The sequence below is a fragment of the Alternaria alternata genome, assembly GCF_001642055.1.
Source record: "Alternaria alternata strain SRC1lrK2f unplaced genomic scaffold CC77scaffold_17, whole genome shotgun sequence".
In the NCBI taxonomy this organism is placed as follows: domain Eukaryota; kingdom Fungi; phylum Ascomycota; class Dothideomycetes; order Pleosporales; family Pleosporaceae; genus Alternaria; species Alternaria alternata.
Window position 1 is genome coordinate 792,206 of NW_017306206.1, and position 26,218 is coordinate 818,423.

Here is a 26,218-nt window from a genome sequence, read left to right on the forward strand (position 1 = left end):
GGAATGACAGGGGAAATGAGCGGACAGATGCCTAGAGTCGCCTCAATTAGTGTGAGTAACGACAGTGGGCTCCAGAGTGCGGTTTGAAGGTGCGCGACGGGGGCGACGGCGAGGTGGTGACGGTGAATTGGCGGAGGTGGGTGAGAGACGAGCACCAGGGCAACTGTCGCTTTTGTCGGTCGTTCCTTCCCAGGCAGGCTCCACGCTAGCACGGTCCACCACACCGCGCAGGGATCCCCGGTTCGTGGCTTTACCCATGCTAATCGCTGTCTCCCTCGTAATTTCACGCCTGATCCACACGATGCCGGGACGCGCTGCCAGGTACCAGCGAGGACGGTACATGCGCAATTGCTTTTTACACATGGCACCATGCGATGCACCATTGCGCAGTAGCCCTCAAACGTCGTCAGTGCTGCAAACAGAGCCGTTGTCCTTCCAGGTTGCACGTGTCGACAGCCTCACATCACGAGACTTCAGATGGAGCAAACCCACTCCAGCTCTCTGCACAACCATGATGTAGCAATGCCCCTCGGCTAGCCAATGCCTGCCGATAGTCAACTAACGTCGGCCGATGCCTGCTTAGTCCCATGTAGTTTGCAGGTTCCCACTCAGTTCCAAGTATCCAACACTACATGCACAGCGTCACAGCCCTAGCAACAGCAAGATACAACAATTTCCTCGAGGGCGTGCGTGGCAGCTGCCTGCAATTGCGTCGTGTGTCCGTGATTGCGGCTCTGTTGTTGCCATAGCTGCTGTCATTGTTGTGCAGAAGTGCTCAAGTCATCGACCCTTACGCGCTACAAGACCCCTCGCCATTGAGGCGGCTGCACGCGATATGCATCTTCTTCGCTCTTCTTGTCCATCTTTCTCCCAGTGCGTCTTGGCTACATGCCGCCAGCCGACCCCTCTCCACTAACAGATGCGTTCCCGCAACCAACCATCGGACAGCGCGGCTAGCAATCAAATCGCAGCCATGCTACTTCCGCTGCATGTGCCGTTACTGGCACCACCTGCCCGCCTGCCCGCCTGCCCACGCGTCAAGCTCTTGCTATCCGAACTGCCCGACAAGTCCACGCATCCTCGGCCTCGAGACATGAAGGATGAGCACTGAATGTTTCACAGCACCCGTTCGAGGTGGGGCTGCGCATCCCGGCACATGTATGGCCAAGCGTGAATTTGATATGCAATTCGGACCAATTGACCAAACTACACCCGTTTGATCCCAGCTATGCAGGGGCAACGACGCCCTCACTATCCCCCTTTCGAACCATAACGGAAGCTCGTCCTCGCCACCATAAATAGGATGTGATAGACGAAATGCGGAGAAGCGGGATGGCAGAGGCAAACTGCAAGGCCTGTCCACCATCTGACGCCCGTTTTTTTGCTGAAGAGGAAGGTAGAGCGCAAAAGAATCAGGAAATTCTCTTTTTACACTACTGATTTGGTTAAGAGGCAAGCCATATATCGGGACCAGCCCTTGCTGCAAGACGACTGAAAGCCCTCTCCGAATATGAGAAGATAACGGGCCAGACACACTTATCCCTACTATAACCATGCGGTGCACACGAATATCGTTCCATCACTGATAGGACCGGCATCTGGCCTCCGGGAGCGCATCAAGTTCAACACCACATGTGTCTCAAGCCGTCGCAACGGGGTCTGCGGACTGGCATCTGTACCACTCCCTCGTCTCGATCGTCTTCAGATAAGACACTGTTAATTCTCCATTACACTTGGGTCAGGGCGACCATAGTCAACATGTCCCTGCATGTCCGACGCATTGCTGCCCCATACGGCGCATCGACACTGCAACTCTTTGCGCTTTTCAGAAAATGTTCCGTTTGCGCGCCTGCATGTGGAGATTTCAATGTGTTGCTTCGCATGCTCTAAGCCTTGTGTGCGATATGGACATGCTCGGCCTGTTCATCATTTATCGCCTTCCAATCAAGCAAACGCACCGATTCATTTCGCGATATCCTCCGACGTCATGAACATGGAGTACCATGTCTCCCGCTGTCTGCATCATCTCAAATGATCTCCAGGGTCCATCTCTCATCGGCGCAATGCGCCGAGCTACGTCCCGCAATTGAAAAACTCGACTTCATTTTTCTTGATCCACTACTTCCTGCCGTTTGTAGACGGAAAACATTGCTTGCCAAGTCTTCTGAGATTGAGCATGTTTACGAGGATACGACGATAGCAATCTCGAAACAAGCCCGAGAGCCACCAACCATCGCGCCGCTCGGTACTAGCAACCCGATCTGTGGAGCATAGTGCACACAACGGCTGCCTTTGTGACGTCCATCTCAACGCTGGTGTGCGCCATCAAGCTTTAGATCAGATTTCGTTTCTTTTGGATCGAGACCAGCGGTGTAGGAAAAAGAACTTGTACCACAGAGTCTATAACCTCATCGTTGGGTACGGGACCCGAAAATGCCATCTTACAGCTTCGGACCGCAACTCTACTCTTCCCAATAACTTTATCAAAATCGTTTGGTGTTATTCTTGGGCTCTGCATCTGCGCAAGCGCGAACACTGTATACGAGCTTTGGCATTGCACAGCCACGGTGCTGCTCCACAAGTTGCAAACGTCTCCGTGCCAGCCCATTGGCTTCCAAGCGCCCTACCACCTGCGTCCAACCTGCCGCTGGCGCCCGCCAACGCGTCGTTACTTGTCAGTGTCAATAACATCGTCAACAACGGCTTCTATGACGCGCAGCTACCAAACTCCACTCAGGGGTAAGATCGCGCTGTCCGATGTGGAATGGAGTGAATGACGGAGTCTGCTCTATCCGGCCGTCAGTTTTTTCTAGGAAACTGCGATTCTTGGAAGTATTGTTTACACTGGCCAGGTTACGAGGCGTACGGAGACCCAAAATTGCGAATTTCGTTTCAAGTCTGTTTTGATCCTCAGGAAGGACGAAATTGGCAATCTCCGGCTTCTATTTTGCCTTCTTGCCCGATGGGGAAAACGCAATGAGCATTATTGACACCACAGCCAATGACAGGCCTGTAAGCCACGACTGCGCCTCCCCTGCTTAAGCAGCACCTGATGGACTCACAGACAAACCTCATACCCGAGCGATGCGAGCACTGTTTCTTTCTTCTGAACAATCGTCATAATGATTCCAGGCATACTCACTGGCTTGACGTGGCCTTGACAACAAGGCAATGAGTACACCTGGGAGATTGCGTTGCCAGGTGGGCCGGGTAATTTGCTGGCTGCACGCGAATGCGCTCACCCAGCGACGTGTACAGAGCGAAGGAGCGCCGCCTGGGTCCGCAGAGCCGCAGACTCGAGATGATTTCAGCCAACCACTCGCCTTCCCAACAGAAGAGAGTTCACCGTGCTGTAAACCACTCAGCTGGTTGTCTAATGCGACACCAGATGTCGTTCGTTGCCTCCCGCTCGCTTCCGGTTGTTCGCTGGTGCAAAGTCTAGGCTGCTTCTTCCCCAGACGAACCAGATGCTCCAACCCCACACCCTACTATCACATCTGAAACCATCGCCTATGTACCGGCAGTTCCAGATGCAGAGAAAAGCATGGCTCAATGTCTTCAGACCACTACCTATGGAACGGCGAGCGGATCTCAACGATCGCTACCAAAAGGTCTAGACGATGTCAGCATGCGCGCTGTTTCTTTGATCTTTACTCGCCTACCAAGACTCGTGGCCAGATCTCGCACCAGCTGATCTCTCAACTTCAGCTACTAGCGAAACCCTCGAGTGCCCCTCTTTCGCTAATGGATACTACAACGAGCTGAAGTCGAGAGCTGTCACGCCTGGATAAGCACTGCCGGACCCAGCGCCATTTCGTGATAACATTCGCCTGAACAACCCCCGCAACGGAGCGTCCGTCGCCTCTTGATCCGTCGTCGCCAAGAGACATTATTGGTCAAGTCTGTGTCTGCTCATGGTCTGGAGCGGAGGAAAATGCTAAGCACCGATGAGCGACTCACATTGCGCACCTCTTTAGGGGCAGGTCTACGATAAGCTGGTCGTTGAACTTGATGCGAACGTGAACATCGTCACCCAAGCTTATGCAAGGGCACAGCATCGCTACCAGGATCCGCGCGATCAGTCAGCACCACGTTTCGTACTGCTTCTGTCAGAAGTTAATCGTGCTTTCTACAGCTCTTCTGCAGGCTGACGAGCTGCAAGAACGCGTGCTGATCTCATCTGCAACGTGTACGCCGAAGATTATCTTCATGCACATCAGACGTAAGAGCAGTCTACTCGACTAAGCTGAGAGGCCGCCTTTGAAAGCCGTTCTGTAACAATACATTGACATTGTCGATACTGCAGCTCACTTTAGTGCATGCAAACCACGATCCTTTTTCCTTTCATGGAGGGTCGATCGGAGCCTTCATTGGACCCTCTGGCCCCTGGCGTCAACTGCACTCGGATGGGACCGATCGCCAATAGGGTCATCAACTATTGCCTGGACACTAAGGAAATGCCTTTTGTTCAAGCGCTCCCGCCCAGATACCGAAGCAGGTTACAGTAATAGAGGTTTGGCTGTAACAACTATTTACTAAAAGTGAGATGTTTGTATGTTTGTATGTGAGAAACCAGCGTCAGCGCAGATCTGCGGGAAAAGCAAGATGCATCTTAAGCTTGACGCAACAATTCTAGTTAACAACCACCAGACCATCTATAAACATGCCTTGATACCTTCGGTTTCATCGCGGCGATATTGCCTGGTGGGTGTACTGCACCTAAACATAACTGGCCTGTCTTCTTGTTGCCGTAGCGCTGGGATTGAATTCGCTTGTCCTTTTTCATCGGTCCAGAGAAGCAAACATGCGGCACGGCAAACCTAGTTTCTATCGATAAGGCGAACTCGTGGTTATACTTCCTGATCGGTGAGGATTAAAAGTCCACGGGACTTGTTCCTGGGCCCGGGCGTTGCGCCACCAACTTTGAGTTCGTCGCTGACCTCAGATGGGATGAGTATCTGCATGTGATAAGATGCTCCGCAGTTTCAACGCCCAACTGTCAACCTTGGAGGCACTAAAGCATCTCGATACGCATTCACCAAACAAGCGATTGCCCTAGGGCGTACTGCCGTATGCGGTCAGATTAGGAATCAAATCGCGCACTTGATAGCATGGTGCCTTATTACCATCCACCATGAGATCGCTTGGGCGGATGCATGCTAATCCGATACACCACTGGCACTCACTACCAAGCGAGGAGAACACCAAGTCTATCAGACCCAAAGCCGTAAAGTGTTGAGGGACATATCATCTCCTGTCACCTGCATGCTTAATCAGAAGGATTAATCGACCGCAGCAACTGCTCTTTCTGGACCTCAACACCTGTTGGATTAGGAAAAGGGATTTCCTCACTTGGATGTCGCTTGGTTGAACGGCCTTCCTTCCCAAGCGCTTGCTCCCGCTAGGCCCGCGCGTCTAGTCGACACATCATGTTCCCCACTGCCGTCTAACTGGGACGGGGATGACCAAGGGATTCCCTAGGTTGCGATAGTCTGTTGTGACGACTTAGCGGCTGGTCGTACACGCGTCACTGCTGTCTTGTTAGCTTGGCTCTGTGCCGATGATGAGACTGAAATGTGTAGAATTCAAAGGGAACTTTTTATATGGTCTTGCTGATCGTTTTCATCGAAATTTGCTACAGCGATGAATGCTTGATAGAACTACAATGTGAAAAGCTACAGTCTTGTAAATCAATGGGTCACTAACATTACAGGATCCAAATCTAGCAGTCAAACAACTTCTACAGAGCTTGGCCTTGAAATTTCTGGATACTCCCTCGTTTATTGTCCTCCAAGTCTGAGGAACTCGAGACCGATAAAGGAAAAGATACATGTTCAATACAAACTCACCCTCTGTGTGAGCCCTATGTGGTCATAGGAGTGCATGTTTCATGCATTTCTCCAGTCGTTTCCTTAAGGATGTTCTTCGCTCATTCCTTTTCCATTCTTCCTTAGCTATCCTGGACTCCCCGTTCACAACCCACTTCTCTACATCCAACAGTTTAACCCTACTGCGGTTCGCCACACAACTGGCATACCATCAACCACTGCCCCTTTGTTACCCAAACTATCTTGCCGCTACATTCTACACATGGTTCTTTCGTAGCGGTGATCACATTCCCGTTCTTGGCCTTTTCTCTTTCGTCCTTGTAGTGAATTCCCTTGTCAGTTTGCATGTAGGCAGAAATAGAGGAAGACGGTGCTGATGCGCTACTGTGCGATGCGGTTGGTAGTTGTGGTGAAGCTGCTCGAGAATTGGAGGTAGAAATGAATGTAGAGATGATAACGGCAGGTTTGTCTGAAGTTTTTGCGCCGAAGTCTAGAGGTGAGAAGAATGCTTTAGGGGCGTCTGATTGATACTGGTCGGACATGGTGCTGGTATTGGTAATATCAGAGCTGAAGTGGTTGGGTAGGTAATGTAAGCATGTGCCCAAGATGTGTTATAAGGACCTGGGAGTAAGGTTTTTCGTATACTAATGGCTCAGTGGGGTATTGATCAAGGCTTTTACATTGTTTTGGGATCAAGCAGGGCTGACACGATCAGAGCGGAGCAGTGAATATATGGTTGCGCTGTTTGGAGATTGACCAACCGTACATTTGGGTGTGTATACTGCGACTAATTTCCCTGGTTGGATTTTCACTTGAGTAAGTAAACAAGTCTGAAAGATAACGGATATGTTTTTCTCGTGAAGCGGCGGACGTTGAATACGAAATGACTACATAGCATAAGGTAGCAAAGAAGAGCTGAATACTGATATCGAAGTATACCCCAAAACCTCATCTAGCCCGTATACACGCCTTACTCTGCCCGTAACATCGCCTTGTATCCAAGCTGCTTAGAAATCTCTGTCATCCGTCTAGGTACGTTCTCAATTAGGGAATTGGCACTCAATACATTCAACAGTGAATTTGGACGGGGTAGGCGGTGGGAGAGGAGCGTCACAGTTCCAGCAGTGACCGAAAGATGCATCTTCGTCCTCGGTATCGGAGTCATCATCATCGGAGACGTAAGGAATGAGGAGTTCTGTCTCTGATTTTGGAGTTCGTTCTGTATTGGATGGTCCCTTTGGTCTGCTTTTGGCGCACTGTTTATTTGCAGCTTTGGTTTCTGTTACCATTGGAAGAGTGAGCTGGCGCGTATGAGTGTGGAAAGGATGTGGAGAACTATCAACCCGGGTATCAAGATAGTGAGACATAGAGAGGGTTATGTAGCTGGGATTCGTGATCGACTCGCGTTGTGAACGCTGGCGTGCAAGAAGTAACTATATCTTCACAGCTGTCATCGATCATGTATCAGTCAACCACATACGTAGCAACTCAGCTTGTCAGACTGAGACTTTAACGTGGCATAATGCATCACTAGCTAGAAGCCATGATGATCAAGACACTCGTGGTGACAGACTGAAGTTGTTGTCTCAGAAGATGCCGCGCTGCGGCAGGGAAATCATAGGTACACAGTAACTGATCAGTAGATCACACAGTGAATAGACTTGATGTATATATACCGCATAGCTCCCAACGACTTCTTACCGACAACACATACCTACCAGCGAGATCATTCAACTCCTTTCCAAACGCCTGAAAATTTCCAAGGATCCTGATACCAACACCAAGCGAACCACTATGTCTGACTCGACCAAATTCACAAATAAGGGGGGCAAGACCGGAGCAGATCGCTCGCCATCAAAATCTGTGGAAATCGATAACATTGGCATCCTTGAGCCGACATGTAAGAAGTGCGGCAACCCGTTACTAGGAGCGAATCTTGGGGCGGGCGGGGCATCCTTGAAGTGTAAGGGGTGCGGCATCTTGGGCGTCTATTCAGCATACAATGCCATACACAAGAACATGTAAGGAGATAGTGAGCAGACCCCAACATATGTACACATGAAACTTGGTAACTGGAGAGATGCAAGTCGTGTAGTCGATTCGTGTGATCGTAATCTTGCCGTGAGAAAGCATCCTCATGAGTCCCTCAACTCTGCTACGGCGAAATAGCCTTTACTTTCCACAACACCCCTATCTTTGACAACGGCGGTGTATTTGACTACCCACTGCGGCTCGACATCGCCCCTGAGACCCTCATCATTTCCATTTCCTGCCAGCACACCCGAACCTTCTTCACCTGATCCAAGTATTTGTCGTAGTGTCCCGCGCGGTAGGATGTTGGTGCAGTCATTATGTGTCAGCAGCTCGATTTGCTGTTGCTTAGCATATAGTATCAAAGGTTTGGGTACAACACAGCAGTCCCTGACATTGATCTGATTCACACTTGGTTTTATCTTTGTTTGTTCGAGGAACTTGGTCAGGCGCGCGACGCCGAATTCCGCAATTCCAAGTTTTGATACGAGACCTTCTGCGTGGAGTTTCTCGAGCGAGCGCCATGTTGTTACCATGGTTTCTATGTCTTCTGGTGGTGCCCCGGCTTCGGGGCAGTCGCCCGCAGTGTTCTCGGAGGTGGATTGTGTCGCAGATGGGGGCGAAGGCGGATCGTCATCGTCGAGATCGGAATCTTCATCGTCGGCGTCGAATGTTATTCCTGGGAAGCTTACGATCAGGAGATCTATAGATGATGTACCCAGTTCCTTCAGTACGAGCTCTATCGCTTCCCGTGTTTGTGCGCAGCGCCGGTCTGTGGGTATGTTGGGGAGGTAGAATAGTTTGACTGTGATGTCGTATGATTCTCGGGGTTCAGCAAGAGGTGATGGTGTATGCGTGGGTACATATAAGGCTGAGTCGGCCTTGGTGGTCCACGTTGCGTAGTTTGTTTTGGAGGGCGTTGGAGAGGGTTGGTGGGCGGCGAAGTTTGCGCGGAGGGAGGAAGTGAGTTCGGTGTTTGATTTCTCGAAGAAGGGTCGTCTTATTACGGAAGGACCACCGGACATGGTATTCCTGTGTTGTTAGGTACCGTCTTGGATGGTCTGGGCAAGACATACGAGGTAGAGAGTATGAGCTTCATGATTGTGGTTGGCCAGCTCAAGAGGCTGAACAATGACGCAAGATAGAAGGCCTCTGACGACGAAAGCTTATTGTGTGTGTTCTGGGATGGTGACTCTTCGGGGTTATTCGAGTCGCGAGACGGGGACAGTGAACGTTTGTCAGCGGGTGGGCCGTCTTGGGAAGGCAGTCGCGTCGGATTTGCAGTAGCGCGGAAAGGCTGAATGGCAGATGGGAACAAAGCAGAAGGCGAGAATCAGAAGTGCATGCGCATAAAGCCCATTGGGTATATCTACAAATTTGGATGGCGATAGCGGGGATATGGCAATGGACGAGGCGCATTGACGTCTCAAAGTCGCGGGGCTGGCCTGTGACCGCCGATCGCCGAACCTAACATCTTTCCCCAAGCAAGTGCACCAGACACGACGCTACCGGCATCTTCTCCTCACACGACACCATGACAATCAAGTAAGAGCTCTGCTGTGCTATTGCATGCCATGGACTGTAGTGACTGACAGTTGTAGATACCTCATTCTGCTGTCCCGGCAGGGCAAAGTGGTTGGTCCCTCACCCTAGAATCACAAGTCCCTCTGCTGAAGCTCGTAGCGCCTAGCCAAGTGGTTCACCACACTCGCCCCCAAGGACAAGGCCAAGATTGTCAAAGACGTCTCGCAGCTCGTCCTCGCCCGCCGCACGCGCATGTGCAACTTCTTAGAGTACAAAGGTCAGTGGGTCCCGCAGGGGTAATAGCTTCGCTAGCTCACACATTCTGCTAGACACCAAGATCGTCTATCGCCGATATGCCTCGCTCTTCTTCATCGCCGGCTGCGACTCGACCGACAATGAGCTGATCACGCTCGAAATCGTCCACCGCTACGTTGAGCAGATGGACAAGTACTACGGCAACGTCTGCGAGCTCGACATCATCTTCAACTTCCAAAAGGCATACTTCATCCTCGACGAGCTGCTGCTTGCGGGGGAGATGCAAGAGAGCAGCAAGAAGAACGTGTTACGGTGCATTGGACAGCAAGACAGCCTCGAAGATATGGAGGTGAGTGAAGTGTGATGACTTTCGGGTCCGCTTCGCCGCACACCCATAGCACCAGCTGGCTGACGCGCCGTGTCGTCAGGCTGAGGACGATATCGTTACCAAGATTATGTAAAGCGTGTACGGAACGCACCATTACACAACTCGTCTTTTGGTCCTCTGTCACCGACCGTCCCAAGAGCCCTCACTGACCGCGCCTGATGGCTTTCCAGGATGCGGATGACTTCAAAGGCCGACTTAAAGAGAGCGGCATCCTATGAGACCGGACCCGGTTTGCGCATACGAACACATGCTGTACGGCGTTATTGGAGTATGGGCGTAGGCAGCACGGCACACAGTCGTGCGTTGCGATACGGTTCATCCGCTTCATTGCTAAAGATCTTCTCAAGGGCAGGCGTCGGAGCAACACGATATCACACGGCGCAGGGAGTCGGATCATCTGGAGAACGCACTACCTGCCATCCTGCCTTGTAGAGCGGATGGCGGTAGCTGTACTCTATCTACTACAATTCAAACACCTCGGACTGGCGGGCTTGCTCGACACAGCTAGGTTTGACACAAGTGGCTCATGGGCTCGAACGTGATTACACATCATGATATCGAGACTTCACCCTTGATAGACTTGATCATTCTCTCTTGTTGCTTTCTTTTTCCTTTATGCTGGTTTACTTACCTTATCCATCTAGCTACAGGTCTCCACACCACCTAGGCACTGCACATCGTGACAGCAATTGGTTCGGATCAACGTTTGGTCCTTCGTTCAGAACCTTGACATGCATACATCAAATGAAACGCTGCCGAATCCATCTGGGTTCATTGCCAGGCAGCTTCCTGTCCTCCTTCACGTGCTCGAACAACATCAGATGACATGCTCAGACATATTCGGTACTAAGCACAACTAACATCATCGCTCAACACCAGTCGCCTCTCGCCAACTACCCATTCGGCCTTATCGGCAGCTGTTGTTGGTTGAGGGCTTGGTGTCGCATCGACCAATCAGGAAGGAAGACCCGACACACATGCCGCTGTTAGCTCGGCGACACCGCCAAGCTGACCTTCTCCGCAATCGCGACCACGTCGTAAGAGCGACACCGACATCTCACACCACATCTACACCCAAGCCATACATATGTCCACTGCCTGCTAGACGACTGTCTGGCCGAACAACAGTACCCTCTCCTCTCTGCAGCCAGCCTAGAGTCGTGTTTACTGGTTGTATCGGTTCGCGCAGGCTACCCCCTCCCGACCAACACATCACCTCCACCAGCAGCTACGGCCCGCTGAAGTACTCTCTTATCTCAAAGATCCTGGATCATACGCGACATATTCTATAAGAAATATTCAGGCAATAGGAGCCTACAGCAAGCACAATGAAGGTACGTACACGATGCGATAAGGCTGGAGGCTATGACGCAGCTAACCCGGTGGGACCGCAGTACCTCGATTTGTGCGCCCTCCACGAGGTCAACCTCGCTCTCAACTTCGACACGCAAGATACAGCCATCATCGGCGGATGCGATCTGTGGACGATAAAAGCAGCCGGTAGCGACAAGAAACTATACAAGCGCATCGAGCGGACGCTCGAGGAGCGACACAAGGACTTGCTGTCGGCGGTGGCAGGGCTCTCCGAGCAATCTGCCGCTCAGTTTGCAGACCAACTCGATGTCTCTCGAGACACACCATTCGGAACCTTCAGCGAAGCCGCGAACCGTCATACATTTGCCTACCTGATCGCGACGCTCAACGCAACCCACATCGATTACGATTTTGCCAATACACTGAATCCGGACGAGTTCCGTCGCGAGACCATACACAGCTTCATGCACAAGATCGACACAACAATGTACTACCTCCGCCCACAAGTTTACTCTGCAGGACTACCAGCAGGCGCAGTCACACCGCTTGGCTCACCGATCTGGAGTCCACGGAGTTGGCACCTACTTGACAGCGAGATGGAGATGTCAAACTGCGAATACTATGCATGGGAGCCTTCAGATGACCCATTTGCTGACGACGGCGCCATTTGGAGTCACCACTTTTTCCTGTACAACAAGGAGCGTAAGCGAGTCGCATACTTCTACCTTCGCGGAGTATCTGCTCTATCGAACTCGCCTAGTGTCGCCATGTCGCTCATGTCCAAGTTCAAAGCATCGAAATACGAGTCCAGCGCCAACGCAGGAAGCAGGAAGCGTGCCGAATACTGGCTCGGTGACCGTGCTAGAAAAGGACTCGAGGCATACGGAGACAGTGACGAGCTCGACAACATGGTCATTGATCACCCCGGTGATGTTGTCGACGCTGAACAACAACGGTACCTGCCAGCCAGAGAGATGAGCATGGATGCCGAATACTACGAGAGTGAGGACGACAGCGATGTTGAGTCACTGGTCGACCGAGAGAGGGCTGTGAGCAAGATACGGTCGATGAGCGAGTGCGCTATGGAAAGGATGGAGGTCTGAGCTCCCATCCGTCTTCGTCGGCCGCCGCCACCTTGAACCAGGTGGGATTGATGGCACTCAACATGCCAAATGGCTCTCACAACGAGCCTCATTCTCCTTGTTTGATTTGCAATGCGGCATTTGAGGCGTTATGTGGTTTGTCTTTCTTTCTGTTTTTACAGTTGTCTGGCATCTCTTCACCGGCTCGTGAGAAGACGACCATGACTGACACAAGGCGTTACGGTCGGTGGGAGCGATCGCGTCATAACGTCCTTGTTGCATATCGTCTGAGCCTTGAGATACCCCCTTGTCTATGTGTTCTTTTCTGTTAAACTGTTTGCGTTTGTTAGCTGTTTGCGTATTTGACAAATGGTGTAGTGATGGATCACTGCAAATGATGGGATGACATGGTCGGGTGACGAAGGTGTACACGACATTGCGGTTCTAATGGTGTATTACAATGTTCATCAATTAACAGTAGCCTCCAAATCTCAACTTGAAAGTGTCATGTGTGGGTACGCAGACAAAGACACATCACACTTCACACGTTGCACAAGTGACTGCGTCTTGAAGTCTGGAACCCAATGTTTTCAGTCTTAGCTTGTCTGCCTTCCATCCGTTTCTAAAATTCAGAGATTCCAATAGCAACCACGCGATATTGGACGAGTCATGTTGAACTAATATATCTTGCTGGCCACAATGTACACGTCTCCTGCCAGCGCGAAGTTTGACAACTGGAAGTCTGAGCCCTATGCACTAAGCACGTTGATTAATCTCGTGTTTCGCTTGTTGCACACCGCGTGCAGTGTCATGTAGTGGTCACGACTGAGGTGTTCGCAGCATAATAGTGGGCTGAGTGCTTTTGATATGGCAGCATAGGAGAAATACGACGTTCAAAAGTGGCGTATATATTTTATTCGTCAAAGCAAAGACGGCCATGCCAGTGCCGCACTGTTATTTTGGGAAAGAGAAGGGAAAGGCCATTATCTGTTTCCCATATATATTCGATGAAAATCCCTCCCCAGAGTATGGTGGAAAGTGAAAGTAGGAAGGGATCAGGAGAGAGGTAGTATTCATACCACTAACGCGGAGAGGTTTCAGGTGCCTATATATATATGAAGCTCTCATTTTTAGTTTCATGAGAAAGCCAACCGAAGCTTTTTTGTGCAGCTCCGAGGTGAGGAAAAAACATGTACGAGGATACTCCAAGTTTTATCGAAACAGCGCCTCGCTGCTCATGAAATTATCCAAGAAGATTCTTGAAGCCAGGCACACATACTTGTTGAAGTTTTGGGGTTTGGAAATAAGAGGAGAGTGTTTGATAGAGAGGAAAACGAGGAGCAGCCGAGGAGAGAGACTTTGTACTAAGTCGTGCACTCGAGTATGTACTTGAAGTCGTGCCGCGCACGCCTATATTGCTCTATATTATTCCTTCCTATCCACAGGAAGATGGTACTGCACTCAATGCTATCCCAGTAGCTTGAATCTCGGAACAAGGCATCTGGACTTCGCAAACTTACTCCAAAATCATACTGGTGCGTTATTTCTTTTTGGAAATTGGACCAAGATAGCGAACCGCACATGAACCGGGTCAGAGCAGATTTGTTAGTTGTTGGAATGTAGGTGCTGAGTAATGGATACACGGGATAATGTAGAAGAATGTTTATATTGCTTCTAACCGAGCAAGGCCAATTCGACTTACTCCATTGCACATGGGTTTAAATTGGTGTGTTTTGGAAATAAACACGCTCATGAAAAGCATTTCGTTGTCCTTTTGGAGTAGAAAGGGACACACACATGCCATGTGGTGTCCGGCGTTTTGGTGAAAACACATCGAGTGGTAGTGATAACAAAGAGGGCAAGACTGATATGGGAAAGGTAGCTTTTATGCTTTGACCCTTCCAAAGTCGTAAACATTACTTAGAAAGTACCAGCTATTTCATAATGTCCGACAAGCGTATGACATAGCCCTTGGGAACCATTGTTCGCGACTTACGTCGACTCATAGAAGGCATAAGAGCTGCATTTGAAGCAGTGGGCGGAACCATGCATACATGGCATCTATTGTCTTGAGAAGAACACGTAGCAATGCAGTGCAGACACAACTGCCATGTCTTCAAGCTGTTCTGCTTTTGATGATTACGATGATGGGTAGTCAATGCTAATAGTCGCGTATTTTTGATTGTGCAACTTGAAGATGACCAAAGGACGACATCATTCGACTAAGGATTAGAGAAAGAAAAGGCACATGTATGCTAACTCTAACAGCTTGCATGGAGAGAGCAGCAGCATCAGATACCGCATTTGTGTTTCTGGAAAAAAGATAGGCTCGTCGATAGGAAGGTAGAGTGGCGGCAAGAGCAGCTCTACATGTAGAACCAGCAGGTTGTAGTACCAACATCTCTTCCAAAGCTGGGCCACAACACACCATCACCATGTGAAGTCAACACTCGTTATTTTTCAATGTGTTTGTATTTCTTGATATATACTGAGATACTCAAACAAAGTGAACAACAAAAAAGCAGGACGCCAAGTCGAACAAAAGTCCGACCAACTCCCATCAAAAGTCGGTCCCGAAACCACACTATGCGACTTGAGTTAAACAGAAGCCAAATCTATCACAATAACGTTGCCCGCGCTGGGTCGTTGCATTACTCGATCCGACCGAAACCCAAAAAGAGGGTATACATGTTGAAGCGGAAAGAAACACTCGAAGCTCTATCGTAGCAAAACACTCTTACAAGATAAGAGCACCGCCGAAGAGCGAGGAGGCGAGGACAACGGCACCGCAGACGAGAGGAGCGAAGCTGAACTCGGGGCGGACGGAAGCAGCGGCACCAGCAGAGCCGGAAGCGCTGGCACCACCGGTGGAGCTGGGAACGACACCGCCGGAGGTGACAGCACCGTCACCAGCACCGGCGAGGTTGGTCTCGGAAGAACCAGCCTGCTGGGAGCCAGAGCCGGAGAGACCAGGGCCGTCGCCAGCACCCTTCTTGAAAAGGTCGTTGGCGCCAGAGGGAACAGCAGGGAGCTCGTCGCTCTTCATGGTGACATCCCAGGTCTTGGACTGGTCGGGGCAAGTGGCGGGCTGGCCGTTGGACTTGTAGCCACCGTCGCCAGTGGGGTTCTTGGTGGAAGAGAAAGCCTCCTTGAGGGCCTTGAAGTCGTCGCGCTCAGTGACGGAGTCGCCGTTGATTTCAACAAGTCCGTAGTTGGAGTCTTCCTGGGAGTATTCGTAGACGAGACCTCCAGAGTAGACGCCGGTCATGTCGGTGCTGTAGAGAGACTTGACCTCCTCGAACTTTCGGGTTCCCTTGTTGCAGCCGTATTCGGAGAGGAAGATAGGGATGCTGTAGTTGCCGAACTTCTGAACCTTCTGGTCCCAACCAGAGGTGGTGTAGGAAGACGGGTCGCACCAAGAGTAGTCGTTGAAACCGAAGAAGTCGCTGCGAGCGGCATCGTCACCACAGTTCATGTAGTCGGCCATCTCGTAGCGGTTGCTCTCGACATCAGCGGCAGAGTAACCGACAGGAATCTTGCGGAGACCGCGAGCGTTCATGTAGGACTTGATGTCACGGGTGACAGCCTTGACGTAAGGAGCACAGTTGGTGGTCTTGTCGTCGTTGATGACCTCGTTGGCGGAGAAGAACAACAGTGTGTTGTCGTACTTTGCGAACATCTCGACGGTAGCGAAGATGCTCTGCAAGTAGACCTTGTTGTACGACTTCTGGGGCTCGGCACGGTTGATGGAGTACTTGGGGGTGTTGAGGTCGAGAGCGAGGTAGATTCCGGCATCGGCGAGGAGACCCATGCAGGTGTCGTGGTTGGCGCTGTTGTCGACAGTGTAGATGCGGACGGTGTTGATACCGAGCTCCTTGAACTTCTCAATGTCGCGCTTGCAGCCAGCCTCGTCAGCGATGGGGTCCTTCGCATCGGAAGCGCCACCGGGCTGGTAGTCAACACCACGGATGTAGAAACGCTCGTTGCCAGCAAAGAAAGCTGAGTGGTGTTAGTAGGCGATCGTCATGGTAATAGGTGGCGTGACATACCATTTCCCTTCACAGTGACGGGGGTGATGGCGCGCTTCTGGACAGCGGCAGTAGGGGTGGCCGCAGCGGAAGCCGCGAGAACGGCGGCGATGGCAAAGGTCTTCATGATGGTCGTGTGTGAGTTGATGATATTACGGTGGGCGGGCGTATGGACAATTGGTGTGAGCGATTGTTATAAAGCGATTGTCGGATCGTCAAGTAAACAAATACAGTCTTTGAAGAATGCAACTCCCGTGAAACGAGTGTAAGAAGTTGCGATTAGAAAAAGGTAGGCAAGGCAAGAAGCACTTGGTTCGTGAGATGAAGAAGAAAGGTCAAACCAAGATTCCAGGGAAAACAAGCAGGTTAAGCACTGTTTGAAGAGGGAGGCGACGCGTCCAATTTCCTAGTGGAAGGCGCCTTCCCTTTCTGATTCGTTCTTTCCCCGGTGGGGATCGCTCCTGCATCGCCCGGCTGGAGGCAAGCAGCGCCAACCCCTGAACAAGCCGCACCAAGCCCACATCCAAGGAGCCGCCAACGCCCACCGGCCCACCTCAAGCCTAGCTAAGAAGAATGGCTCGCCGTGGCGATCATGCTTGGATGGACTGCAGTGAAGGACGCTGAAACACGCGTCTGCCGTCAATCATTCACTGAGTCTGTTGCGCAGACACTGGCGATCTGTATCAAACGGGTTCAACGCATGTCTTTGCCCCATGCTGCGCAGTCTTGCTGCCGAAATGACGGCCCACGGCTAAGATTGGATTAATGACGACATGTGGGTGCATCGTGTAACTGCTGCAGCATGGCTGGCTGGTCCATTGCTGGTTGCTTCCGAAACGGCGATATCTGCCTACGGTTTTGTTGTGAAACGAGGCAGTCGGTCCGGACCTTTGCACCGTCTTGACATCACGACGCTAGGTCTGCTCGATTTTTTAATCGTAGCCCGACGAATCATCATCATCTGCCGTATTTGAGATGCTGGCGCTGGGAATGCGGGTTTTTCGCAATCGGCTAGTTCGCCATCTTATTATTAGAGCATCGGTCAACCTCCTCAACACGACGTCCAGCCATCGCACATGAGAACGACTTAAGCATGAACATGAAAGCACCACCCTCAAGCAGTCGGACCTTTGACTGCACTGCCATCATCTTTATCGAAAATACGTGCGCCCGGTCTGGGTTATTGACAATGCTTGCGCCAGCGGGATCTAGAAGATCATTAGTGGTTCAGCCTCAACATGTTGGGAAGGCGGTCTTTGTTTTACGAGCTTTTCGCCATCATACCATTAGCGCTAATACCTATTCCCTTGCCGACTCCCGTTTATACACATGCGGCGTTGCTGCGGAGTACAGCTCCGGATCATTACTAATAATAAAGAAAAAGAAGTTCATCCACTTCCCCATACAAATCCCCATACAGATACAGAACGATAGTCCCAATGATATCACGTCCCTTCCCTCCTCTTAGGTCATTACAATGCTCTCGCTCCCGCCGTGCTCTATTTGTTCTTCAATCCAAAGTACAATCCAAGTACCAGCGCAATAACGCACAGAATCAGGACGACTGTCAAGAGGATCCACCACTTGAGCCTTCTCGCGCGCCTAGCGGACTTGATTCCCTCGTCCAACTGCTTGTTCGCATTCTCGGTGTCGTCCTTGACCTGCACAGTTTGCTCCTCGGTCCGTTGGATGATGGGCTCTTGGTAGACGACCTGCTCGTTGAGCTGGGTGAAGAGAAGGGCAAGCTCGCCCATGGTCTTCTCGATGCGCTGGATGTCGTTGTGACGGGCGCGGACGGCGCCAAGAACACTTGAAGCTTGGCCACTGCGGTTGGATTTGAGCTGTTGGGCTGTTAGTCATGTCCTGGAGCCACGCGTGACCTTTGCCAACTTACAGCTTGTGTGAAGATACCCTCGTCGCCTAGGTCCGAGTTTGCGATCTCGTTGACCTCGGCATCCGTCGCATCCGGGTTGATGATGCGGTACTGGCGCCCGACAGCCTCACGATACCTCCTAGAGTACTCTGCCTCCTCTTTCTGGAAGTCCTCCAGCTGCGTCTTGAACTGCTTCTTCAGCGCCTCAACCTGCGTCCTCTTCATCTTGTCGTTGGGGTCGCGGACGGCATCTCTCTCCAGAAACTTGATCTCGTCCTTGATTTGCGTGTTCCTGATCTGAGTGGTGGTTACGATGCTCTCGAGTTCGGCGGTGGAGCGGTTATCGGGCGATGACAGCATGCGCTGGTGGACGCTCGCGATGGCTTGGATGTCCGAGGTGAGCTGGCCGATGCGACCCTTTGCGCCTTCGATGCGCGCGAAGAAGTCATCGCGATTGAGAGGCTGTGGTCCTGGCGCCTCCATGCCGGGGTTTGCGCCGTAGACACCGCCATTGTTCATTGGCACGTCGGTGTGAGGAACATTCTGCTGCTGCGTGTTGGGCTGGCTCAGCGCACCGGCTTGCGAATATTGCGACGGCTGCGAGTAGTTGGACTCGCCATGGCGTTGGAGCGGCGCGGGAGGGTTGAGCTGTTGTTGCGGCTCGTCATACTGCTTGGTCGCGTCAGTCTTGTCAATTCAGGCCGCGCAGGTGCGACTGCTTACTCCTCCGCCATAGGGGTTGGATGAGCCGTAGCCGGTGCCTCCATATGGGTTTGATTGACCGCCGTATCCAGCCTCGGCCTGGCCATACGGGTTGCCGCCGTACTGATCGTAGTTGTGCGACATGTTTGGTGTATGCTGGGATGGATTGACAGCGTTGGGGCGATGGTTTCGGAATGCCGCAGTGGAGCTGGAGCTTGGAGAACAGCCGCGGAAGCTACGGAATCCTGCGCTGACTGACGGGCGTGAGCGCGGCGAGTACTCCAGCAATTCTTCCGCACAACAAGGCTAGCGACGATGAAATGAACAGCGGATGCCTGTGCTTGGGGTAAGGCAATGCTCGAAAATCGATTAATTGCAGCGTGCCGCAACCTTGTTTTGATGTGGGTTGCGAGGGAAATTAAGATGAGACCCTGTTGAATCAGCCCAGCTCTGAGCCGCGAAGACCAACGTCACCAATGGGACAAGAACGGGCAAGACACGCCCTTAGTCATCGCCGGCCATGATCGCGTGGCTCTAGCGTGCTCTCCCGCGAGGCGCAGCATCATCGTCTCCATCGCCATCGTGCTGCAGAGCAAGGCAGCCGAATTTTGAGCTTCCTCATTATATGCTTTCATGCTTCCAATATTGTGTGTTGTTCGCGCCTAAGCCCATGGAACATACCCAGGTATGTACGAGGCTTCAGCGTACCTAGCTCTCGGTCTTGTCGCCCAAGGCAATACGCCGAATGAGGTAATGTCAGATGCCGCTTATGAACTCCCGCGCTCAACGGATACTCAATGCCTATAATCAAGTGCGAAATGATACCCGTGTACTCAAAAGAGACGATCGTGCGAGCTTGCGCCTATGACTGCGCCTACCAGCATACTGCAGTGTCAGCGCTGCGCCTGCGTTCTAAGGCATCCGTTCGCAACAACGACCCTTTTCGACAAGCGTCAATGGCAAAAGTTCACTTTTCGTTGTGCGCGTTAAGTAATCATGTAGGATAAGAAAAAGAAAACATATACAACGAATAATGAACAGTCTCTCCCTGTAACGACAGACAGTAATTCTACTAATTCTCCCCTCCGAAAGTGGACAAAGCCATCTATGCAACACCTACCATGTCCACTGCTTACGCCCAAAACATAGTATCGTCCAGATTCGGATCCCAAGGATTCATCCGATCCTATTCTTCGAACTTGTAGAAGCCTGTCTTTATCTTCTTGAACACCAATTCCGCCAGCTTCTCCTTGATATTCTTCTAATCAGCCTTCTCCTTCTTGCTGTTCCAGTCCTTCTTCTCAATCTCCGGCGTTGATTCGATCAGTACATTACGCACCTTCTCGGTACGAAGCTCCTTCTCTTTCTGTTGAAGTTCATCTTCGAGCCGCTGGTCGTTCTTATGGCATAGTCCCGGATATACATCCGACTCCGGTCGCACAATCTGTCAGCGTAGTAGCTTGGCGAGGCGTAGGACACAGTGCAGAGAGCGCGGACATATGAGTAGCAGATTCTGTGAGTCAGCTCAAGAATTCTTTGAGCGTAAGACCTCCTGGGATACTATCTTCAAGGATGAAGTAATGGGTATGCTTTGCAGTACCTCTGTAGTAGATGATACTTTAAGGTAGTTCGCCGTTTGCTTGCCCTTTCATCCAGGCTTTGAGTCGTTCGTACACCATCTGTTTAATACAGCTACTCGCCTGCGAAGTTAGCGAAATCAGAATTGGGGACAAGGCCTATACATACCTCGCGGTCAGTCTAGTCCACTTTCTGCCGTCAAGTCATCTCAGCACCATGATGCGAGTCACCAACATGCGCAATGGGGTCCCATCAATCAGAAGGCACTCATGTCAGAACTGCGACTCACGCTAAATATTATACTGGATGTTGAAGGCCAAACATGGCCGATCACCGCCCAACGCCCCTGACCCTAATGTCTTTCCAGAATCCTTTCAACCACCATAGCCAGTGTAAGAGATCGCAGGATGCTAGACACACAGAAAAACTAAAACCTATCCACCAATCTAGGCATCACCTCCTGTCGCCCATCACCCAATTCAACCATCTCTCTCACTTGGAAACGGGGTATACGCCCTCCTCCTTCCACCACCTAACAAATGCGCAAACTCCGGTGCCACAAATCCCCTATTACTCCCTCCACCACCTACCGGCATCGGTACCGTATACTTCGTATAATCTCCATTGCTGCCATAATTGATACGCTGACCATATGCATCAACCGTCGGCCTACCCATCGCTCCATTGAACATAGGCCTGTTATGGTTGACGCCCATTCCTCTAGGTTGGCCCCTCGATCTCCTCTCGACTTCCTCCCTGTCCTTGATCTTTTGCATACGAGCCACCTCGTGTTTCCGCAACTCTTCGGCGTCATGGTGAATAGAGCCACCGATAATACCATACGTGGTTAGGGGAGCGCTGATGGACGGTAGGTTTGAAGCACCACGGACATACCCATCATCAATATCGCCACGGACTTCTAAACCACTTACTTCCCCAGTCAACAAACCCATCGCTTGCGGTAGCATTCCCATCGGCATGCCCATTTTAGGTTTTCCGTACCAAAAAGGTTCGATGTTAAGGTGTTGGGCGCGCGCCTTTTGCAGGGTTTTGTTAGTGTCGAAACGCTCTTCCCAAGAGAGGAGGGTGAGGTCACGGAACGCGTGACGGAAAGAGCGGGAGGCAGTTGCGAAATCGCTGTTCCGTGGGCATAGTTCGCCGTTGTAAGGGAGTTCTGGGACTGGTGTAGGTTTGGTGACGAGAGAGAGGAGGCGGGTGGCTTCAGGATACTGGACGTGTTGGTGTGAACCGTCGTCGTTCACTGGTGGAACTTTGGCAGGCTTGTACTGCACAAGTGCCCAGTACACATGCGGCTTCGTGTGACTCTCCAAGAGTCCGATGTGGTAGTTCGCCATTGAAGACTCGCCGCCACGTACAAGGACGATCTTGTACTCAAAGCCCGTGACGTCTTGGTAGTAGTGATAGTCCTCTTTCCAATGAGAAATTTTAGCTTGTGGTACTTTCTTGAGGGATGAACAAATAGGCTTGGGGTTTGGAACGGAAGAGCTCGGAGATCGGTTGGCTGGGCTTGTGAAGTCATTGATAGTTTCGATTGGAGCACTCTCCCGTTCTGCCCTCCTACGCAAGAGATCCTCTTTTGCAGATACGAAAGGAGTTGGTGGGACCACCAAAGAAGAGGTAGAGAAAAAGAAACTCTTGCTCTTCCTGGGCTTAACAACAGCAGATTTCTTTGACGTACCTGATCCAGTTAACTCCTTGATCTTCTCGCATCCTTTCCTGAACTTACTGCCATCTGACAAGGTACCCAGCCTTTTGAGCTCTTTCTTCTTTCTCCTCTCTTTCGTCAACACCGTCCAGGTATATTTCTTAGCACTCAGCTTCCTCCTCCCCTGGAGAGAGTCGTCGAACCAGTCATAGCTGACTACATGGATGCCTAAGTCGGTGGCTTGTTGAACAGCATCGGCGGGCTGCTTGTATGCTTCTTTGCTGGCGATGAGGTGGGTGACGCTCTTGGTGATCTTAGCAGAGTATTTACCGCCGTTTCGCTCGATCCAGCTTCTCATCTGCTTAGCATCGTGAGGGAGTGTGCCAACAAGGGCAATAGTTAGCTTGTCTAGAATACCCATTCTGGTATCGTCGCTGATGTGGGACGTAGGAGTATTCGTATGTAAACTCGATGGCGAACGAGAAAAAGGTTTTGTGATATCCGGATCGGGGTTCAAGAACTGGCGCGAGGCGGGCTGATCTTACCTTTTGGTGACACGCAGCAGTCTATGTGATATAGCGTTTGCTCGGGCCATGCGGCTGTCTTCGCGAGGTAAGAGGCACTGATCGCGGCGCCTTTGCAGACCGCTGTCTCTAGAGACGCAGCCCATCCTTCCCGTAACATGTGATTCTTAGATGAAGAGAAGACCTAAAGAAGAACGTAAATCATTCAAGGAGATACCATGAGGCTGTGAACAAAGTGCGTTGTATTTGATGAATTCCAGCTCCCGTTTTAGAAGTAGTATTTTAGACATTCATTCTGATGCCTATTGCTGGTTCTTAGCTGCCTTTATGAAGGCGCGTATCTTGTCTAGACTTTGCTGTCCGTCTTCTTCGACACCGCTGCTGACATCCACAGCGTGAACGCGATCCCGGTACTCGTCGAGTCCAGCGAGCATAGACTGTACGTTGTCAGGGTTCAGCCCACCTGCTAATATGACCTTGATCCCATCGTCTTTTGCGAACACCGCTTTGACGTCGGAGAGATCCAGTTGCTGGCCTGAACCTCCAGAGCCTGCATCCAGGAGTGGTAGAGCGTGATAACCTCTTGAGCCGATTCCAAGGTTTTGCGGGTTAAAAGCTCGCAGAACAGGTACAGGAACCAGCTTTGCCCACTCTAGTGGCTCTTGACCATGAAATTGTACAACGTCTAGGCTGAGCAATCGCTGCTGCTCGAGCACATATTCCAGTGATTGGTTTCGGAAAACTCCTACAAGAAGCGCACGACTGTCGTTTGATACCAACCGCGATGCGCCGTGCTCAAAGAAATCAGACGCAGCCTTTGAATCAGCAAGCAGCCCCGACTTTGAGACAATCGGCTTTTTAGTCTTGTGTACCATTTCCGAGATGGCAAGTGCTGTCTCCGCTGTCACTGTTCGCTTGGTTCCTGGCGCCAGTATCATGCCGATGAGATCAGCTCCTGCCTCGACTGCAGCCTTTGCGGCCTCTGCACTCCGAGTTCCGCAGATCTTTACCATCGGGCTTGAGGCTGTTTGCGCCTTCTTTGTAGATGAGCCACCCAAGAGCTCAGCAATGAACTGAGCAGTGTCAGATGCGCGCATCAACGCTTCACCCACCAAGACTGCACCGACTCCGCTCTTGATGTATGGTTCGACATCTTTGGGTCCAGCGATACCGCTGAGCGCACACAAAATTGTCTCTTTTGGAACCATGTTGATTAGTCGATTAGTGGTCTCCATGTCGACCTCGAAATTGACAAGATTGCGATTGTTCACACCGATGACTTGCGCGCCCAGCTTGACGGCGATCTCCGTTTCTTCTGCGTTTTGGACCTCGACTAGGGGCTCCATTCCAAGTGATCTGGAGTAGTCGTAGAGCTTCTTCAGCACTGCCTCGTCAAGCATCTTGACGATGAGCAATACAGTATCGGCACCTGCGAGTCTAGCTTCCAAGATCTGATACTCCTCGAAGATGAATTCCTTGCGCAGGACAGCAGGACGGTTTGGCATGCCTTCCAAACTTTGACGAACTGCTTTGAGGTCGTCGATGCTTCCCTTGAACCACTCCGGCTCCGTGAGGACGGAGATGGTGCTTGCGCCGGCCTTTGCGTAAAGCCTTGCTTGGGCAGGAGCGCACGCAGACAAGGAGATTATGCCTTTGGAGGGCGATGCGCGCTTGATCTCAGCCATGAGCGATAGTCGGAACGGAGATTGCCTGAGACGCTCTGGGAAGTTGATCTGAGGAGGTGCTAGGTTAAGGTCGTACGAAGCTTGTAGGTCGCTAGGCCGTTGGGATGGGATCTTCTTCTGTTCCGCGACAGAGGCCCTACGGTGGTCGTAGATCTTCTCCAGTATGGATGTCTGCTTGTCCTTCTTTGCGCCATTTGTACCGTTAGCAGCAGCTCCGACTGCCTGAGCATGTGCCTCCTTCTGTAACCGCTCGTTCTCGGCCCAGGTACCTCCTTGCATCTTGAGGAAGTTCCTCACCATGAGGCGACCATCTTCGGTCAAGATACTCTCTGGGTGAAACTGCACACCCTCCATAACGTATTCCTTGTGTCGCACACCCATAATGACTTCCTTCACTTCGGCGTCTTCGTTCGCGGGTATCGTAGCGGTGACCTCGAGGCAGTCAGGGAGCGTTCCGTGGGTGCCAGCGAGCGAATGATAGCGTGTGACGGGGACATTCTGCGAGACGCCTGCAAAGACGCCTTTGCCGTCGTGTTTGAGAGGCGATGTTTTTCCGTGCAAGACCTGGCCTGTCACGTCTACCGTACCGCCGTAGCTATAGAAGATGCACTGTCTGCGCCGCGTTAGCACTGCCCCGCCTATTGTGCGCTCATACACCTTCAATTCCTCTTCCCGCCCTACAAAGAGAGCTGCAACAATGCTTGCGGTGATATGCCGTATGACACAAACAATCAGGACGACTCACTCTCCCATGCACACGCCGAAGATTGGAATCTTGCCGCTATAGTGCTTGATAGCCGCATTGCTAATGCCTGCATCGCGCTCTGGATGTCCCGGTCCGGGACTGATTACCAGCTGGGTAGGATTCTTTGCGATCAACTCTTCGACAGTGATCTCATCGTTTCGGTATACAGTCACGGTCGCGCCTTCGAAGACGAGGTATTGATACACGTTCCAGGTGAAGGAGTCGTAGTTGTCAATGAGTATAACGTTGGAAGCGGTCGGTATTGGTGGAGAGGGGGTGGGGTTGTTGGGCGAATGGTCAATCAATGCGAGGGCAGGCATGGTGGGTGGTTTCTTGCGCGAATGGCGCCTTTGGAGTCCGGTGGCTGCTATATAGCTTCGTCTGGGTAACTTTGCGGCGGTAAAATGACAGGAAGATTGCCGGTCCTTTGACGGCGAGGCAGTCGTGAGTATATTAGATGCCGATGAACGGAGCCCGCGCCGAGAAACGTGTGTGGACTTGGTGACAGGAACGTAGAAAAGGAACGAATGTCTAGGTACCAGGGTAGCGGGGTGACTCAATGATGCACTATTCAGATATTGAGGATGCGGAGTTAACACGGAGGTGGCATGGATCGAGGCTTAGTGCGACAGACGGTACATGGACGTGGACGCATCAATATGGGCGACCGGGCAATACTTTGCATACGAAAAGACATGCTCATGCTCTTGGTATTCAGGAAGAGTCGTTTTCTCTACATATCCAGCTGCTAGTAGGATATTGGGACTGCACTTGGCTGGGGCGAGTACTGCAACCTCAGGTGCAAGACCACGAGATGCAAATCTCACAAGACGGAGATGCAACAGCGATGGAATGGGTCTTGCACAGATGTGTCTTGTAGCGAGAAGCATGCGATGTCGTGTTCTGAAGTGTCCGCAAAGAAAGAGCCCTTGTGATGATCCCTGCACGTACTAGCTCGACTTTCGCGTGAGCTTTGGCTTTCGCGACTTTCGTAG

The 26,218-nt window shown here is 51.5% G+C and overlaps 8 protein-coding genes across 8 annotated transcripts; 1 reads left to right on the forward strand and 7 right to left on the reverse strand.

Annotated features, from left to right (window-relative positions):
- Window positions 1-768: 768 nt before the first annotated feature.
- Window positions 769-1,661, reverse strand: CC77DRAFT_248717 (hypothetical protein). The gene has a single exon (XM_018530856.1). It carries the CDS (start codon window positions 1,553-1,555, stop codon window positions 1,049-1,051), a length of 507 nt encoding a protein of 168 aa, XP_018383448.1. The 5' UTR covers window positions 1,556-1,661; the 3' UTR covers window positions 769-1,048.
- A 4,221-nt stretch (window positions 1,662-5,882) lies between these two features.
- Window positions 5,883-6,696, reverse strand: CC77DRAFT_248708 (hypothetical protein). The gene has a single exon (XM_018530855.1). It carries the CDS (start codon window positions 6,368-6,370, stop codon window positions 6,008-6,010), a length of 363 nt encoding a protein of 120 aa, XP_018383449.1. The 5' UTR covers window positions 6,371-6,696; the 3' UTR covers window positions 5,883-6,007.
- Window positions 6,697-7,486: 790 nt separating this feature from the next.
- Window positions 7,487-9,270, reverse strand: CC77DRAFT_1022906 (glutamate-cysteine ligase regulatory subunit). Its single transcript, XM_018525564.1, has 2 exons — window positions 8,936-9,270; window positions 7,487-8,891 (listed from the first exon to the last, which is right to left on the reverse strand). Exon 2 carries the CDS (start codon window positions 8,882-8,884, stop codon window positions 7,964-7,966), a length of 921 nt encoding a protein of 306 aa, XP_018383450.1. The 5' UTR covers window positions 8,885-8,891; window positions 8,936-9,270; the 3' UTR covers window positions 7,487-7,963.
- Window positions 9,271-9,393: 123 nt separating this feature from the next.
- CC77DRAFT_1033317 (hypothetical protein) lies at window positions 9,394-12,443 on the forward strand (the record flags this gene model as incomplete). Its single annotated transcript, XM_018526791.1, has 5 exons — window positions 9,394-9,404; window positions 9,461-9,494; window positions 9,543-9,660; window positions 9,713-9,987; window positions 11,421-12,443. The coding sequence occupies 5 exons, from the start codon at window positions 9,394-9,396 to the stop codon at window positions 12,441-12,443; spliced, it is 1,461 nt and encodes a 486-aa protein (XP_018383451.1).
- Window positions 12,444-14,943: 2,500 nt separating this feature from the next.
- Window positions 14,944-16,745, reverse strand: CC77DRAFT_968684 (hypothetical protein). Its single transcript, XM_018535773.1, has 2 exons — window positions 16,472-16,745; window positions 14,944-16,421 (listed from the first exon to the last, which is right to left on the reverse strand). The coding sequence occupies exons 1-2, from the start codon at window positions 16,575-16,577 to the stop codon at window positions 15,160-15,162; spliced, it is 1,368 nt and encodes a 455-aa protein (XP_018383452.1). The 5' UTR covers window positions 16,578-16,745; the 3' UTR covers window positions 14,944-15,159.
- A 1,204-nt stretch (window positions 16,746-17,949) lies between these two features.
- Window positions 17,950-19,169, reverse strand: CC77DRAFT_941286 (t-SNARE; the record flags this gene model as incomplete). The annotated part of the gene is made up of 3 exons (XM_018534789.1): window positions 17,950-18,291; window positions 18,345-18,995; window positions 19,047-19,169. The coding sequence occupies 3 exons, from the start codon at window positions 19,167-19,169 to the stop codon at window positions 17,950-17,952; spliced, it is 1,116 nt and encodes a 371-aa protein (XP_018383453.1).
- A 1,117-nt stretch (window positions 19,170-20,286) lies between these two features.
- Window positions 20,287-22,690, reverse strand: CC77DRAFT_1064005 (hypothetical protein; the record flags this gene model as incomplete). The annotated part of the gene is made up of 2 exons (XM_018528682.1): window positions 20,287-20,469; window positions 21,194-22,690. The coding sequence occupies 2 exons, from the start codon at window positions 22,688-22,690 to the stop codon at window positions 20,287-20,289; spliced, it is 1,680 nt and encodes a 559-aa protein (XP_018383454.1).
- A 202-nt stretch (window positions 22,691-22,892) lies between these two features.
- Window positions 22,893-25,662, reverse strand: CC77DRAFT_248905 (anthranilate synthase component 2). The gene is made up of 2 exons (XM_018530857.1): window positions 25,224-25,662; window positions 22,893-25,091 (listed from the first exon to the last, which is right to left on the reverse strand). The coding sequence occupies exons 1-2, from the start codon at window positions 25,541-25,543 to the stop codon at window positions 23,096-23,098; spliced, it is 2,316 nt and encodes a 771-aa protein (XP_018383455.1). The 5' UTR covers window positions 25,544-25,662; the 3' UTR covers window positions 22,893-23,095.
- Between the last annotated feature and the right edge of the window lie 556 nt (window positions 25,663-26,218).

What these genes read in the sequence shown, in the direction of transcription:
- CC77DRAFT_1022906 (XM_018525564.1), bottom strand. Translation starts at nt 8,884, where the DNA reads ATGTCCGGTGGTCCTTCCGTAATAAGACGACCCTTCTTCGAGAAATCA.
- CC77DRAFT_248905 (XM_018530857.1), bottom strand. Translation starts at nt 25,543, where the DNA reads ATGCCTGCCCTCGCATTGATTGACCATTCGCCCAACAACCCCACCCCC. An exon ending in TTCGGCGTGTGCATGGGAGA is followed by an intron (nt 25,092 to 25,223) that starts GTGAGTCGTCCT and finishes AACGCGGCGCAG; the next exon opens with ACAGTGCATCTTCTATAGCT.
- CC77DRAFT_248708 (XM_018530855.1), bottom strand. Translation starts at nt 6,370, where the DNA reads ATGTCCGACCAGTATCAATCAGACGCCCCTAAAGCATTCTTCTCACCT.
- CC77DRAFT_968684 (XM_018535773.1), bottom strand. Translation starts at nt 16,577, where the DNA reads ATGAAGACCTTTGCCATCGCCGCCGTTCTCGCGGCTTCCGCTGCGGCC. An exon ending in CGTCACTGTGAAGGGAAATG is followed by an intron (nt 16,422 to 16,471) that starts GTATGTCACGCC and finishes AACACCACTCAG; the next exon opens with CTTTCTTTGCTGGCAACGAG.
- CC77DRAFT_248717 (XM_018530856.1), bottom strand. Translation starts at nt 1,555, where the DNA reads ATGGTTATAGTAGGGATAAGTGTGTCTGGCCCGTTATCTTCTCATATT.